General features: G+C 49.7%; 1 protein-coding gene across 3 annotated transcripts in view; it reads right to left on the bottom strand.

Annotated features, from left to right (window-relative positions):
- Nucleotides 1-16,568, bottom strand: part of DNAJA3 (DnaJ heat shock protein family (Hsp40) member A3) — a 29,694-nt gene continuing 13,126 nt past the window's right edge. For 2 of the 3 annotated variants that reach the window (XM_042971748.1, XM_042971749.1), the window contains 7 exons: nt 13,753-13,900; nt 12,644-12,708; nt 10,565-10,693; nt 9,917-10,032; nt 8,565-8,662; nt 1,877-1,993; nt 1-1,225 (listed from right to left, as the gene is read on the bottom strand). In XM_042971748.1, coding sequence (XP_042827682.1) covers nt 1,890-1,993; nt 8,565-8,662; nt 9,917-10,032; nt 10,565-10,693; nt 12,644-12,708; nt 13,753-13,900 — 660 coding nt within the window. In that variant the 3' untranslated portion in view covers nt 1-1,225; nt 1,877-1,889. The remainder of the gene's footprint in view (nt 1,226-1,876; nt 1,994-8,564; nt 8,663-9,916; nt 10,033-10,564; nt 10,694-12,643; nt 12,709-13,752; nt 13,901-16,568) is intronic. The other variant, XM_015535809.2, reaches the window with a different exon arrangement.

Consider the following 16,568-nt stretch of genomic DNA (forward strand, 5'->3'; position numbering starts at 1 on the left):
TTTAGGCTTTAAATAACTTTTTGCAGTAATCTTATTTACATGGATACAGAATCATTTTACATTCTTAGATCACAGTAATAGATGCTTTATTTTGTAAATTATGAAGGAAAACAAAAAGGAAACTATTTGTAAGCCTTCTCCATTAGCCTGTCTTACCAGTGGGAGGATCTGGAAGCATGTGGAGCCCGCACACCCTACAAGCTGAGACTGGTGACAGTGTGTTTTGCTCTGGCTGGATGGTGAAACCTTCAACCTCTCAGACTGTGCTTTCCTTTTCTGAACAAACATTTATAGAGACGACAGCAGTTCTCAGCACTGAATAGTTTACACACACTTCTAAAAACCAATGTCAGCAATGTGAGTGGTGAGAACCAAGCCACTGGCAGGCAGAGGGGCAGGTCTCTGGGGTGACAGGCTGTTAGTCGGCCCTGGGCTGTAGCTGTGACCAGCTGGGGTTGAGCAGAAGGGCAAGAGTCCCCCTTAACACCTGCCGCAGGACAACAGAACTCAACAGTCAGGGACGAGAAGCCACCCCACACAGGGTGGAAGGAAGGACTATCCGTCCTGATAAAGATCTCGGCCCATATGGTCAGGAATGACATCTTTGGGGACCCCCTTGGTATGTGCGTCCCCAGGCCCCAAGGCGCCTACGTTCCAGCTGTTTGGGATCTTTGGGACATAAACTCCGACAAGAGCACAGGGTGTCCTGGCTGAGGGGTGGAGGACACTGTGGGACGTGCAAGCTCCAGGTTCCTCAAAAAGACAATCTGGCAGAAAAGACTCATTCCAGAAGCTCCCGGAGGTTTGCTGAGAGGGAAATTAATCACTTCATGACTCAGTGCAGCTTAAGGCTTCATTTTTAAGCTGTAAGCATGGCCTTTAATTCTTTAACTAATATCTCCACCACTTTTGATTCCAAATTAGAGTTTTAGCTCTGCAAGAAATGTCCAGTTGTTTTACTCTGCCTGAGCTAGAAGAGGCCAAGTTACCTACCCATGGACGGGAAACTTCCACCATCCCTTATGGGTGCCACGCCCTACTGCCCAGGGGCTGTCCCCTAGGACTAGTCCGTGGAGAGGTGTATTGTCACATGGTTTTGCTGTCGCCAAGGTGGTCCAGGGCCTCTGCAGGCAAGGGCGCAGTGTTGCTGTTCCGGAATCCTTCCAGGGCCCTGGCCACACGGAGGGGCTGCTGCTCCCGGCCTAGTTCCCAGTGGACCGTTTTCCTGAGCCAAGACACAAATGGTCACGGTTCACTAGCACTGCAGGAAGAAGGCGCCCTGCGGGTGAGCTTCTATCATCCCTGGGAAGGAGCTGCACGAGGAGTCCCAGCCACCAGGGACCAGAACAAGAGAAGAGTGAGTCCCGAGACACCACAGTGAGCGAGCACGACTCGTGGCAGCCCCCTGAGGTTTACACGGCCCTGCGGCTCCCAGGCAGGGAACATGACTCCGCAGGAGGTTGGGGGGGGGGGGTCTGAGTTCTAGGCCTGGCTCTGCTGTGACTCGCCCTCTGTGACTGTGGGCAGCCTGGTTCCCACCACTGTGGGACGCGGCCCCCCTGGAAGCTGGTGGAAGGAGGACTGTGAGGCACCCCCCCGTGCAACCTCTCCAGAAGTGGACATGGCAGAAGGCCGGCCGCTGCAGTCTGGTTCCGCCCAGCACCGCCGGCCAACGCCACCACCCTGCCCTGATGCAGGCCTCTCCACGGGCCGGGAGGCCTGGCTCTGAGTGGAGCCAGATACGCCACACTTACACTGGCAACCCTTCCGAGCCTGGGAGCAGGGAGACGGGGGTATGATATTGGTTAAGGTGAAGGAAAACAGGGTTAGTTCATAGAGGGAAACAAAGGGGGAAGAAACCTTGGGGTTTTCCTACCTCGCCTGGGATATCAGGAGGTAAACATTTTCTTAAGTTTGGAAAGGAATCCCTCCTTGTCCTCCCCAGCCTCAGGCCTAGCCTTGCCTCCTGCGGAGCTATCCATGGTCCTGCCACCTGGGCACAAACAGCAGAAAGAACTGGGGTCAAGGGAGCCACCTCCAGGAGTCCCATCCCTCGCCCCGCCTACCCACACTGGCCACCCAGGGGCTTGCCACTCAAGAAGCCACCAAGCACCACCCTGAGAGGGGAGGGGGTGGCTCCCAGGTCAGCCAGCGTGGCCTCGCCTGTTAGATGACTGAAGCAGAAGGGCCTCTCAGTGCTTTATTTAGTGTATCCCAACTGCTCCTCGAGTCACTGACCCACAACAGGGAAACAAGACAGAGAGAAGGACAGTGACCAGCTAACTCCACCTGAACAACTGTAACAACCGCCAAGTGCCACATGCCTTCCAGGTCAGGCCACGCAGATCCCACAGTAGCTCACTCAATCTTTCACACACAAATTTCACACATTAAAAAACAAAACAACAACAACAGAAACCACGAAGCACAGAGAGAGTTATATTAGATAGTTTGCCCAAGGTCTCAGAGCCGGTAGGTGGTGGGGAGAATGGAGTTCAAACACAAGCAGCGAGGGCCAGAGCCCAAGCTCCTAACAACCAAGTCACTGACTCCAAGCAGGTGAAGAACACATACCAAGACCAAATGACCAGCTTCCACGCTCCATACGTGTGCACCTGGGGTCTCTGGGACACCCAGGGAAGGGACTCGCTGCCTTGTGGAATCCCACGACACGTGCACTTCTTCCCTGTAACAACAGCAGTTGGGCACCCTATGCGTCCCTGGGCAAACTCCCCGTCAAGGGCATGTGACCCTACATGCCCTAGAAACAGGGAAGCTACTTGGCCGTTTTTTCAGGGCCCAAGCTGAGATTATGGAGATCAACTCTGCTGCATAAATCTGTCCTTTTCAAGAACTGCCAACCACTAGGCAGGCAGGACAAGCTTCTGCCATGAGCTCCTGTACTCAGCACAGGGCGTGTTTCTAACATGCTAGGTTGTATATGCCAAGTACGATGCATAGCGCAGTAAAAAAGGATCACGGTTCCCAAGATCTCAGTCTAAAATGCCATCATTAGTGAGGGGCGCCTGGGTTGCTCAGTCAGTTAAGTGTCCAACTTCAGCTCAAGTCATGATCTCACGGTTCGTGGATTCAAGCCCCACATCGGGCTCTGTGCTGACAGCTCAGAGCCTAGAACCTGCTTGGGATTGTGTGTCTCCTTCTCTCTCTGCTCCTCTCCCCCTTGCACTCTCTCTCAAAAATAAATAAACATTTTTTTTTCATTAAAAAAAAAAAAAGATGCCTTCATCAGTAAGAGGCCCAAAGATCTGGGCACCAGGCTCCAAGCAGGGGTGGGTGGAGTCGCCCCTGGGTACAGCACCCTGGGCAGTCTCGTGGACCTGGCATGCTCTCAGAGCTCAGAAACGTCTTCAGAGAGAGCAATAGCCCCAAACAAGGATGTGCTAACCAAGGTGTGAGCTATCACCAAAGTCAAGGTGGCTGAGTGATCCCCGACTCCCAGGGTTCCCCAGCAGAGGACCCCGGGCACTGCAGAGTCACCAGAGCAGATCCCCGTGAGAGGTGCCCACCGCCACAGGTTGCAAGGCCATGTGTGCCTTCCCTTAGTCCCTCACATCCCCCGTTCTGACGTGATGCCTTAGGTAACAAAGAGCCTCCTCACACAAAGCAACCCGCAAACCAGAAATTTCCCATCACTCCTGGGCCTCCCTGGACACAGGAGAGGAGAGTACGGACTGATTTTATCGTGCCCTTGCTCTGGGAATGGCAGACCTTTGTGCGTGCGCATGGGTCACTATGAGTTCTAGCTGACGGAGCTTTTAATGTGTGCCACGTACCGTGTCAAATGCTTTACCTACGTGATCTCATTTAATCACGTAAGAACCCTATGAAATACAGGCTGCTATCATTTCCAACTTACAGATGGTAAAGCTGAGGCCTGGAGAGCTGAAGTAATTTGCCCAAGCCTTTACAGATGATAAGGGCAGAGTGGGGCCTTGCCTCGTCCGTTGCCAAGCTGTTAACTACGAGTCACAACAGGGCACAGAAACTCAGACTGCCGTCACCCTCCTCCCCGCAACTCTGCTGTCCTCATCATTCAGAAGGTGGGAAACGGTGATGCCCCCATGGCTACAGGTATGTGAGCCACAGTGGCCAAAGGCCCCAGAATAAGCAACCAGTTAACAGGTTAATGATTCACAACAACAAAAATAAAACAACAAAACGCAAACATGCCACATCACCCTCTACCACCAGGAACTCCGGTCTTATCTCTATTTTAAATTTGGATAAAAGGACTCCTTCAGGAATAAGGTTCACTGGCAGGGACATCAAAGGCTATAAGCACTAAATTTAAAATTCTGAACCAAATGTCAGGAATAAACTACACACATAGATGACAAAGTCTATATACACACTGTTTTTCTAACCTAGGACAGGAGGAGGGATGTGTCCTTACGGATGTCACGGACATTCAGATGCCTTCTGGTCTCAGGACAGGATACAAACAAAGGCACTGTGCTTCTAAAGCTTCTTTAAATACAGCCAGCATGTCACTTGTGCCTTTAGAATAAAGAGGAAATGCCCACTCCAGCTGAATGGGCACTACATGACCATTTCTAGTCTACACCTTCAGAAGGTGACCACACCCAGAGGGGCTGCTCAGCCAACACAGAGGTCCAGCCTGAGGCCACAGGTCTCTTCTCTCCTGGGGAAGAGCTTGTACTCCCATCTCTCAGAGTATCTCCCAGCGACATGAGAAAAATGAATTCAAATAAACTCAATCAACATTTCCTGTGAACCAGCCCTGTGCCAGGCGCCATGGAAAGTGTTGGGGGATTCAAAGAAGAAACACGCCAACTTATTAGGCAGGGATTCCAAGTTAGAGCTGCCTGATAGCTGTTTATACTGTGATCCCAGGGGAAGAGTAACAATCATCCCAGGAATATGGGTCAAAATGTTTTTTCCATCGGCACAAGCTTCTCTTAAGAGAAGGGTTCAGGGGCGCCTGGGTGGCTCAGTCGGTTAAGCGCCGACTTCAGTTCAGGTCACGATCTTGCGGTCTGTGAGTTCGAGCCCCGCATCGGGCTCTGGGCTGATGGCTCAGAGCCTGGAGCCTGCTTCTGGTTCTGTGTCTCCCTCTCTCTCTGCACCTCCCCTGTTCATGCTCTGTCTCTCTCTGTCTCAAAAATAAATAAACGTTAAAAAAAAAATTTTTTTTTAAAAAGAGAAGGGTTCAGTACGTATCTGGGGCTCAGTGCTTGCTGTCTTCTCCCGTTATCTATAAGCTGGATGACGGCACGGACTCTGTCTCTCTCTGTGTCATCTCTTAGCACGTAACAAATGCTAAAGGAACTTATGTTTGAAGAAACAGAGACCGAGAGGACTCCAGGACCTGACTTCTGGGGACCGGGGCCGCCCTGCAGGTGGAGGTGCAGGTCTATACACACAGCCTGACTCCCTGAGCCGACTACACACACAGGCTGAGCCAGCAAAGTACCTCTCGTTCTACTAAAATTTTGTCTTTTCCTTCATCTTCCTCCTGCCAGCACCCTGTGTGAAGGTCAACGCTGCCAACTCTGTCGGAGAGGAGAAACGGCAGGTGGGATTCCCAGACAGTGAGCTCTGGAACTGCTTTCTACAACTCCAGGTAAATGTATGTGTACTGTCACCAAGAGTTAACGAGGACCCAGAAGCACAAACCCTGAGCCACACTGTCTCTAACTCAGTCTCGCAATAATAGACTTTGCCGACTCCCTGTGTCTTCTATGCTCTGCCCTGAGTACTGAGAGTCCCTGAGTGCACGGTGTCTTTCTGGACTTTCTGATTCACAGAATGGGGAAGAAGCAAGGGTCAGCTGTTAAGGTTTTCACCAGCTGTACTAGGGACCAAAAATAGGCAAGGGATATTAAATCCCCCAAACCTTTTGGGTCGGTTTCCTATGTAATTATATCTACTCCAAATGCCCTTCAGGTGCCCTTTTCCCTAATGAAAGTATAGACGCCCAGAAATCAGTTTGTACCTGACAGCTCCTGTCAGGTTCTGAGGGCTCCCTGACTCACGTGTATTTGGAGGCTACTAAAAAAGTGATCTGAGGGGCTCCTGGGTGGCTCAGTCGGTGAGCGTCCGACTTCGGCTCAGGTCGTGATCTCATGGTCCGTGAGTTCGAGCCCCATATCGGGCTCTGTGCTGACAGCTCAGAGCCTGGAGCCTGCTGTCTCCCTCTCTGTCTGCCCCTCCCCTGCTCATGGTCTGTCTCTGTCTTAAAAAAAAAAAAAAAAAAAGTGATCTGAGTAACACTTTATTCCACGAAGCAATGATACCTGAACATAACTGTTTCTTTTTTTTTTTATTTAAAAAAAATTTTTTTTAACGTTTATTTATTTTTGAGAGAGAGAGACAGAGCATGAACGGGGGAGGGTCAGAGAGAGAGGGAGACACAGAATGTGAAACAGGCTCCAGGCTCCGAGCTGTCAGCACAGAGCCTGACGCGGGGCTCGAACTCACGGACTGCGAGATCATGACCTGAGCCGAAGTCGGCCGCTTAACCGACTGAGCCACCCAGGCGCCCCTGAACATAACCGTTTCTAACATAACTTCAGTTTAGGTTTTGTTAAATGTTTGAAATAAGAGATTCAGACTCTACTTAAATAAATATGACCCACTGTTAGTGAGGTTGTCAGGAAATGAGAATTATAAGTACTGTCGTATTTTCACATGCAGATTGCAAAATAACTGTCTTCACAGTATAATGAAATTTAACCATGTCTGGGCAGCATTCTTTGAAGCCAATTCTAAGATTCTTAAATGCTATTTAAAAAATTATGTCCAGGGCCCCTGGGTGGCTCAGTGGGTTAAGCGTCTGACTTCGGCTCAGGTCATGATCTTGCAGTTTGTGAGTTCGAGATCTTGCAGTTTGTGAGTTGGGCTCTGTGCTGACAGCTTAAAGCCTAGAGCCTGCTTCAGATTCTGTGTCTCCTCCTCTCTCTGCTCCTCCCCCACCTACACTCGGCCTCTCTCTCTCTCTCTCATAAATAAACATAAAAAAAAAAATTACATCTGGGAGCCAAATTTCCCACGAGAACACAGCTCTGAAATGACAATGAAAGTGAGTAGGGAAAAAAGAATTTGGCGTACTACGTCACTTTACAACAACTTTTCAGAAATGCGCTCAATTCATGCATCAAAGTTAAACTATGCTCAACAAAATTATGTCAATAAAAATTTAAAAGGAAGAAGTGACAGAGTGTCTGTCACACCAGAGGTTCCCAATAAATCCAGGCTGAGTGAGGGCGGGGAACTAGCTATGAGGACAAGGAACCACAGAAGTCACGAGGGTTCAAAGGATACTCATAAGCTGACTGTATGATCAACTCTCAAGTTAAACTACCAGAAAAGAGTTTAACAAAAACACCAATGTTCTAATCTAGTGAACAAGGCCCGCGTCACGACTCACAGGGCCGACCTCAAGTTCTCCTGTGGTTGGGAGAGGAGGAAAATCTCCCCTGCCAGGTGACTGGGAACATTTGCAATTCAGGAAGCACAACTACAATTACGTGGAACGGCTATTTCCACTTTTCAGTACAAGGGCTGTAACAAGAGTGTAAGAAATCCAGGTACCAAACCTTTCCATGTTTGGTCAGGCTCCCGACAGGCTTTGTGGTGGCTGCTTTGTCACAGACGACCTGGCCCCCTGGACTCCACAGAAGCCCAGCAAGTCCACGCAAAGGCAGTTGCTGCTGGGACCTCCAGCCCTAGGCTCCAAGACCAGCCCTCCCTTCCTGGAAACCCACCCCTGGATGCCATCACCTGCTCTGAGTGACCACACACTCCCTAGTGCCGTTCAGGCTCTGAGGACAAGGGAGGGGCATCCAGGACCCACACAAGCAGAATGATGTAAGGGGGGAACACCTGTGCAGCTGAGGCCAGTTCACCACGCAGCTCGCCCCATCCCGGGCCGAGTCCCCACCAACGGAGGACCAGCATCTCCTCCGCAGGGCCCCCACCTCCCACGGGAAGAGGAGCTGCAGCAGAGGCGGCCGTCACCACAGCCTGTGCCTGCCAGCATTTTGGTATCAAATAGCTAGTATTTAAAAACACTCTATAGATACAGCCTGACATCCGAGCTCAGGGTAAACGCAGCATTTGTTCGCTACCGGACGAACTCAAAGTTAGACCTGCTGTGCACAGGCAGGTTTGCGCTCGGTCAACTGGCTTTTTTACGGCTTTGGTAGCTGTCACTTACAAGACACTCTGAAATCTTGGGGAGGCGTTCTGGGTCAGGATTGCATAAAGTCTTCCCATCTGTCTCCTCCTTAAGCTGTTACAAGGAATCTCATGTGGGGATGTGCCCAAGGTCACAGGGCGAGCGGCAGAACCACGGATAGAACTCAGAACAGCTCTCGCAGACACATGGCTGCCCTCCGGCAGGAGGCGAGCTGACACTCTCTGACCTCTGCACACACAGGGCAAGTTAGAGTGGCCGGCGGGAGGCTGTTCCTGGCTCCCAGCGCCCCTCTGTCATGCTCCCCGCAAGGGCAGACCCCAACGTGTTTCTGAACCATGCACCCTCCAAGGACTGAGAGGCCTTCCACGTGTTGCCACCTTACCCGTGCTTGTATTGGTGACACCATTCACCGTCCCCTCCACGTCGGTCTCATCCTCGGCATAGCTCAGGATCAGGCTCTGCTGCCGGCTTGTGAGTCTCCTGTGGAGCAAACAAATTGAGTGTTTCCTCTGGGCAGCCCTTTAAATGATGGGCTGGGCCGGTTTCCACGTAAGCATGTGGAAAATGTGGGGACACAATAAGGCAGAGGCACACATCCCGAACCTAAGAGCCACCCTCTCAAAGCTTCAATAAAGAAAACCTGAATTACACTGATCATGGTGAGCACTGCATAACATATCAAACTGTTGAATCTTTATGTTGTACACGTGAAACTAATATAACACTGTAAGTCGATTATACTTTGATAATAAAAATGTTTAATTCTTTGTTTATTTAGTTTGAGAGAGAGCACACATGTGCATGCATGTACAAAAGGACATAGAGAGAGGGAAAGAGAGAGCCCCGACGAGGACCTTGATCTCATGAACTGTGAGATCATGACGTGACTCAAAATCAAGAGTTGGATGGTTAACCGACTGAGCTACCCAAGCACCGTGATAAAAAAAAAAAAAAAAAAAAAAAAAAAATCTCCTAAAATACCTTAAGTTGAGGGGGGAGGGGCTCTTATAAGTGTCATATGTAGAAAGTTAACTAATTAAAAGGAGCACCAGGGGGCACCTAGGTGGTTCAGTAGATTAAGCGTCTGACTTCCGTTCAGGTCATAATCTCATGGTTCATGGGTTCGAGCCCCACGTTGGGCTCTCTGCTGTCTACGCAAGCCCACTTCAGATCCTCTGTCCCCTTCTCTCTGCCACTCCCCTGCTCATTCTCTCTCTCTCTCTCTCTCAAAATAAAAAAAACCTTTTAATTAAAAAAAAAGTAGTGCCAGAAATTTCGCTCACCCTCCCCAATAGGGTGAGCCATGCCTATCCTGGATGCCACAGCACTCGACTCAAACCTTTCTCCCAAAGAACGGAGACGTCATGTGCTATGATCCAGTTACAGATTCGTGTCTCCCACGAGACCCCCAGTGCCCTGAGAGCAGTAATGATAAAACCAACAACAGCAGCTATTGCTAAGTGTTCCTTATGTATTATTCAGTTTTCCAGCAACTAATGAGGGTGGCCTTATTATGCCCACTTTGCAGATGGAGAACCTGGGCAGGACACATCTGACTGTAAGGTAGAAATAACTGGCACAAGCCTCAGTGCTTACGGCAGCGGACCCACAACGGGCCGGGCGGTCTGGCTCGGCATAAGGCCTGGCAGGTAAAAAACCCTCAAAACCGGGTCCTGCTAGGTGGGGAAAATGCAGAGATTGGGCGGACCTCACCATGGTTACGTGGGCACGCACTTTGGAACTCTTATCTTGATGTGAATGTAGTGATCTCCATAGCCGTAGCTGTTAATCCGGGGGATACCTTTCCCACTCATCCGAATCTTCTGGTCTGTCTGAATCCCAGGGGGTATCTATAAAGAAAAGAAATCTGTGGTTTTCCTTGGTCTACAGTTGCTCAAATGGAAACATTTCACTACACTAAGACTCACTCCTTGGAAAGAACTCCCATTCAGGTTTCCAGACATCCACATGGAAGCTGGCTAAACCGGGGTCCACCTGGAGCAGAGCCCAAAACAAGCATGTGGGGGCAGGCAGTTCGGGAAGCTGAGCCCACAGCAGGAGTGAGGGAGCACAGAGAGTGTGACCTGGGAGGGGGCAAAGCCAACACAGGGGCACAGTGCTGGGGCTGCTCCCTGGTGCCAGCAGAGGCGTGGATGTGACCCAGGACCTGCCTTCACTGGTGATTCCTTCATCAGGGTCTACAGTCTGTGATTCACACCCAAGGAATGGCCTAACATTCCTCTACTTCCCCCAGACCCCATCACTGAGTCTCCAACAGGCTGCTCGGCCACAGGTTCTAGCCACTTCTCAGCCGGTTCACAGAGGGGAAAAAAAATATAGCAACAAAGGACAAGAGTGGCAAACACGTTCTCGGCCTCTTACCGTCACATTAATCGTCTCGTACAGGCCTTGCGCTCTGGCTGTCCCCCCAAGAAGAGCCTGAGCTATGGAAATAAAGAGGTCGGAGTGGATGTCTGCACCGTCCCTCCGGAACACGGGGCTTTTCTGCACCTACGGTCCAAGCAGGAGAGATGTGGTTATGCGTGCAGAAGTCCTTCTCGAGACTGGACAACAGCCCATCTCAGCAGCCTGGGCACAGGGTCCGGCATGCGATACGCTGCTTCTTTGCTGAAGAGCACAGCATCAAGGGAGAGGATGTACTTTTGCCAAAGCAGAACATGACCCCAGGCTCCGGGAGTTACAGGTCAGATTCATTTCTACATAGCGACACAAGAGTGTCGGTCTCAGATCAAGCCGTCCCAATGGGCAAATAAAAAAAGTAAAATTGGCTTATTAAACATAAAAAAAAAAAAAAAAAAAAAGCTTACTCTATTGGCAGGTATAAGGAAACAGAGATTAGTACATCTACAAAGGCACAGTTTATTTTCCAAACAGTCATCTGGTACAAACCACCTTCAAGACAGACAGACAGCAGTGGAATGATTCTGATGCACAAGCACTACTTTTGGGGCCTCAAAGACACTTCTTGCCTTGCAGTGATTTCCCCTCTCTCTGTTCTTGTCTATTATCAGGTGGGAGCAGGGTCTGAAACTCCCACCAAGCCCACTGGAGAGCCTGGCTGACAGCTGGCTGCCTTTGTCTTTGATTCCTCGTCTAGCACTTCACGCTTTACAGTATTTTTATCTGTGTTTTAAATTACAAAATATCTCACACACGCATGAACAGGAAAAGTAGGGGCGCCTAGATGGCTCAGTAGGTTAAGCGTCAGACTTTAGCTCAGGTCATGATCTTGCAGTTCGTGGGTTCGAGACCCGTGTCGGGCTCTGTGCTGACAGCTCAGAGCCTGGAGCCTGCCTGGGATTCTGTGTCTCACGATGGACACATCCTCTCTCTGCCCCTCCCCCACTGGTATTCTGTCTCTCTCTCAAAAATAAATAAAACACTAAGAAAAAATTTTTTGAACAGGCAAAGTAAATTACATCACACACGCAGAACGCCCACAACCCAGTGGAGGTAATAAAACATCGCGATGCAGTGAAGCCCCTGGCTCCTCCCCCTCCAGAGTGGCCCCACGCTGACTGTAGCAGTTCTCATTCCCACATATGTACGTGTCCCCAAATAATATGTAGCACCCTGTCACGTGCTTTAAAAGTGTTTATAGACAGTCTCCCTCCCTGCATCCACTCGCAATCTGCTTTCTTTCCCTCAAAGTAACTGAGAAGTCTCAGTTGTGCTGAACGTATGGCTCTGGTTTCTTCCCGTGACTACTCTGAGGCACTCTGGCCACAGCACGGTTCTCTCATTCACTCTCTTATCCGAGGGCAGCAGACTGTCGTCAGTGTCTTGCTATTATGAGTGAGGGTGTCTTGCACACAGCCTGTGCCTTCCCCTGCTGCGCTCACATGGCTTTCCTGGGGCACCCGGCAGAAATGTGGGGACAAGAACTGTATCTCCTTTACCATCTCCTGTCTCAGAAACCAGGTCTGTCTCTGCACACAGTAGGTAAAACTGCACCTTTGGCTCTTACTACCCCCACGAACAATTTGATACATAAATTTAAAATCACAAGGAGGGGGGTCTGGGTGGCTCAGTCAGTTGAGCATCCAACTCTTGGTTTCGGCTCAGGTCATGATCTCATGGCTTCGTGGGATCAAGCCCCACATCAGGCGCCCTGTGCTGGCAGTGCAAAGCCTGCTTGGGATTCTCTCTCCCTGTCTCTCTGCCCCTCTCCCACTTGTGTGGTCTCTGTTTCTCTCAAAATAAGTAAATTTTTAAAAAAATTACAGAGATGCATTCTATATTTTTATGTGTCCTATGTTTTCCAACTTATAAAAATCTTGAGGAAACTGTTCTGTCCAAACGTAGCACAAAGGCTTGACGTGATACATGTTTCATAACCCCACCGAGGTGGCCACTGTTTCCCTTAGACACGCCCCCATGAGCGCCCACCTCCCTGCAAGAGGGCAAGGGCCCGAGAAGCTGTGCGAGCAGAGCACCCACCCTGAATGTGATGAAAATTTCTCTTTTTCCGACAGGCATCCGCACCGTCTGGCCATCCTCGACTCCTGTAAGAACAAAAGTTCAAAAGGGAACATTTATTTGGGGACCTCCCATGGAGTTTCCTGCCCTAAATCCATTTACAAACCACTGACTTCCTTACCCGTTCCTATTAATGAGGAACAACACAATTATCCACAGTACATCCAATGGGTGCAACTTGTCAAAGGAGCAAGTACAGCAAGTGATCCCCAAACAAGAGCGCCTTCTATTCGTTTATCCAAGTTCCCTGGACACCTGCTCCTACCAGGTCCATGTAGCATGTCGGTGAGTTTAGAATTTAGTAGGGGAGACAGCTATCACCCAAATAACAACACTAACAAGTGCATCATTACAAACAGAAACGTGTTCGTAGAAGCAAGGACAAAGGACATCTAGGAACAGGGAGAGTTCCAGAAGCTGCTCTAGAGAGGCAACACTCAAGCTAGCAGCTCTGGGAGAAGAGTTAACCCGCTGAGAAAAGAAGGTGGAAAGTGAGCTTCAGACACAGGGAGTGACATATGACAAGGCTCTGTCTAGAGGCATTACGGCCCATTCGAAGAGCTGCATGAAGGCAGCTGCAGGAAAGCCGCAGGGCAGGCAACAAGAGGAGAGGCTGCAGAGGCCAGAAGGGGCTGAGACAGGTGGCATTTCTCACCCCAGGAGTCACAGGCTTCAGGGCAAGTGACACGATCAGACTGCCCTGCAGAAAGTCCATCCTGGGAACAAGACCCAGCTGGCGAGAGCAGTCACAGGCGGCCCCTGGGGGCTAGGAGGAAGGGGCAGTGGTGCAGACAGGGCTGGCCACAGTGACAATGCTGGCCTCGTTGAACGAAGGTGGAGGAGCTCCACAGGGGAGCAGAGCGGGCGTGTCAGGTACCTTCTGCCCACGCGGCATGCAAGGGTAGATTTTAAGGACAACTAGTACAGAGAGGAAAACGCAAGGAGATTCCAGTTCCCCCTCCAATCCGGGGCTCCAGATCCTTCACTACAGCTTTTACAACAGCCCAATCACAGGGAAACAAAGGTCCCAGCTGTCCCAGCCCCGGTACGTGGAGGAGCCCAGGACCCACCGGCAGGCACAGGGATCACCACTTTCTTCTTCTGCTTGGCCTGTCCGGCTCCTCTGCATATCACGCAGGGAGTCGTGATGATGGAGCCTCGGCCACCACACCTCCGACACGTGGAGCGCATCACAAAGGGGCCTGTATTTATGGTTTCCTGATAAAGAGACGAAAAAGATGGAACCCTTAGGTACACAGGTAAACTCTAATGGCCAAGCCTCTGGGAACACAATGCACGGCAGAGAAATGTTTCATCAAAGACTCGTGTTCTGTGTGAACACGCACTAAAACATATGCCTAAGAACACAGGGACCCAGACCTTTCTCCCAAAGGATGCAGACGTCATGCAAGATGATGGAGTCACAGATGTGTGGAAAACACTCTGGCAGCTATGAGAACTGAGTGTGCATCTGTGGGGCTGTGCCCTACAGATCACACTCGTGCAACAGCGTACGTCCCTTACAGCCTGGGTAAGGGACTCCTGGCCACCAGGAGTGAGCTGCCTGAAAAATCATGGTGTAACCACATTAACAGAACACTGCACATGGGTGAGAAATGCTTTCTGAGATCACTGAGTTGTAAAAATCGAAGCAAACGCTGCAGCACCATGTACAGAGTGCTACCTTGGGTTACTGGAACCTCCACACAGATTGCTTGAAATGTGCGTGTCCGTCTAAAGCAGGATACACAAGAAGGTCACTAGAGCTGTGCCTCTAAGGAGGATGCCTGGAACAATTAGGGGGTGGGGCTTGGGGAGGAACACTTAACTTTTCACTGTACTTTCATTTTTCCTTTAGAATTCTGTACCGTGTGCAAATATAAACACGTACATTTTTAAACATGATAAATTTTAAATTAGAGACATTTTAAATGTAAGAATTATTTGTCCCAGCAATTCCACCTTTGGAGGTCTGTGTCACAGAAAGTAGAGGCATCAGATGGAAGGCCATATGTGTAGAGGGTTTTCCTGTAGCACTGAAACCTAAGTATTAAGTTGGAAAATGAGATCTGCATGTATCGGCCTGGAGGAATGGGCATGATCCATCAAAGACCAAAGCAAGTTGCACAACAAAGAGTATGTGTAATATACTCTCATTAGAAAGTTTTTGCTTTAAAAAGAAATTTTTTTGTATGGAGACAGAGACTGAGTTGTGGAAAGAACACCTCAAGTTACGAACTTGGGAGTCCAGGCAAGGGGCGATTACTGACATTTTCTTTATGTATTCCTCCGACTGTTGTGTCAGAACAAGTACTTTTCGATAATTTACAAAACAGGCAGGGGGACGCCTAGGTGGCTCAGTCAAGTGAATATCTGACTTGATTTTGGCTCAGGTCATGATCCCAGGGTCGTCCTATGGAGCCCTTGTTGGGCTCTGTGCTGAGTATGGAGCCTGCTTGGGATTGTCTCTCTCCCTCTGTCCATCTGCCCACTCGTGCACGCACTCTCCCGCCCTCTCTCCCCCTTTCCCGCTTTCTAAAAAAAAACAAAACAAAATGAACAGTGTAAAGAAGTTAGGTTAAACAAAAGAAGTAACCACTTTCTAACCAGTGAGGAGCTGGGGGTAGTAGCCACAGACCACAAGGCCCCACCAGCTGTGGGAGGGGCTGGGGGCCAAGAGGCCCCTGAAGGATGGGGGTGCGCAGGGAGGATGGGGGAGAGGACACTCGGGGGCGGGGGGCAGAACGAGCAGCACCACGCCAGCAACAGGGGCTGCCTGCCTCCTTGCTCCTGGGGCACCAGTGGTGGGGGCCGGGGGAAGATAGGGAGGACCCAGCCCCCCTCTTTCTTCCCACATGGCCCTCAGGTACAGTGAGAACAGGGCAGTAGTGGCCTCAGGGACCAGACTAGCTGCTCTGGGTGGCCAGGTTTCTCTTTTGTTTTCTCAGCAATCGCTGTTGTAATCAGAGGGGCACTACTCTCTTTAAAAGGTAACTGCTCAGCTCCCAGAGGTTTCAGGAATGGTTACAGAGAGGCAGTACACCCCATTTTTCAGTCTCCTACAATCAACGCGGTGATCTGGAGTTCAGAAGTCAGTATGTGCCTCACCACAACTTCCTCATTAATCTCAAAGGGAAAATTAACAACTTTACAGTGAAGAAAACTGGTGGACACTATCTTAACTAACTACTCATGATCCAATGTCACGTCATCACTAATGGGACAAACTGACACCTCACGACTCCTGACGTGATCCAGTGTCAAGGGCACTACCCCTCTGTGACGTTTCACCAAAAATGTGTGATCTGAATCTGGTCATGAGAAAATATCAGATGAACCCCAATATAAAGGGCATTCTACAAAACAGCTGGCCTGTAATCCTAAAAAATGTCAAGGTCATAAAGAAAAAGAAAGGCCGAGAAACCGTTCCCAGATTAAAGGAGACAAAAGATATGACAACCAAACACTATGCAAAATCCCAGCATGGATCCTGGATCAGGAAAAAAAGGACATTGTAAGGACAAGTGAACACATGAGAATGAGTATAGAAAATGGTATTCTAGCAACGTTAAATTTCCTGATAGTGACAACTGTGTTGTGGTTGCATAAAAGAACATTCTTGTTCCTTGAAAATACACAACAGATATGACAGTGCAAATGGGACAGAATGTTAACAACTGGTGAATCTGGGTAAGGAATAAGGGAGTGGCTCTTTATACTGTTCTGTATGTTTGTATTATATAAAAAACTTACCAAAAGAAAAAAATGATTACACTTCAAGCAAAATTTAAACCCCCCGCCCCCCAGCAACGGTTTCAAATTACCAAAATTTTCAGGGAAGTGTATTTTCAGGGAAGACAGCACAGGATCACTGACCAAGACAGAG

This window comes from Panthera tigris, chromosome E3 (assembly GCF_018350195.1).
Source record: "Panthera tigris isolate Pti1 chromosome E3, P.tigris_Pti1_mat1.1, whole genome shotgun sequence".
Taxonomy (NCBI): Eukaryota; Metazoa; Chordata; class Mammalia; order Carnivora; family Felidae; genus Panthera; species Panthera tigris.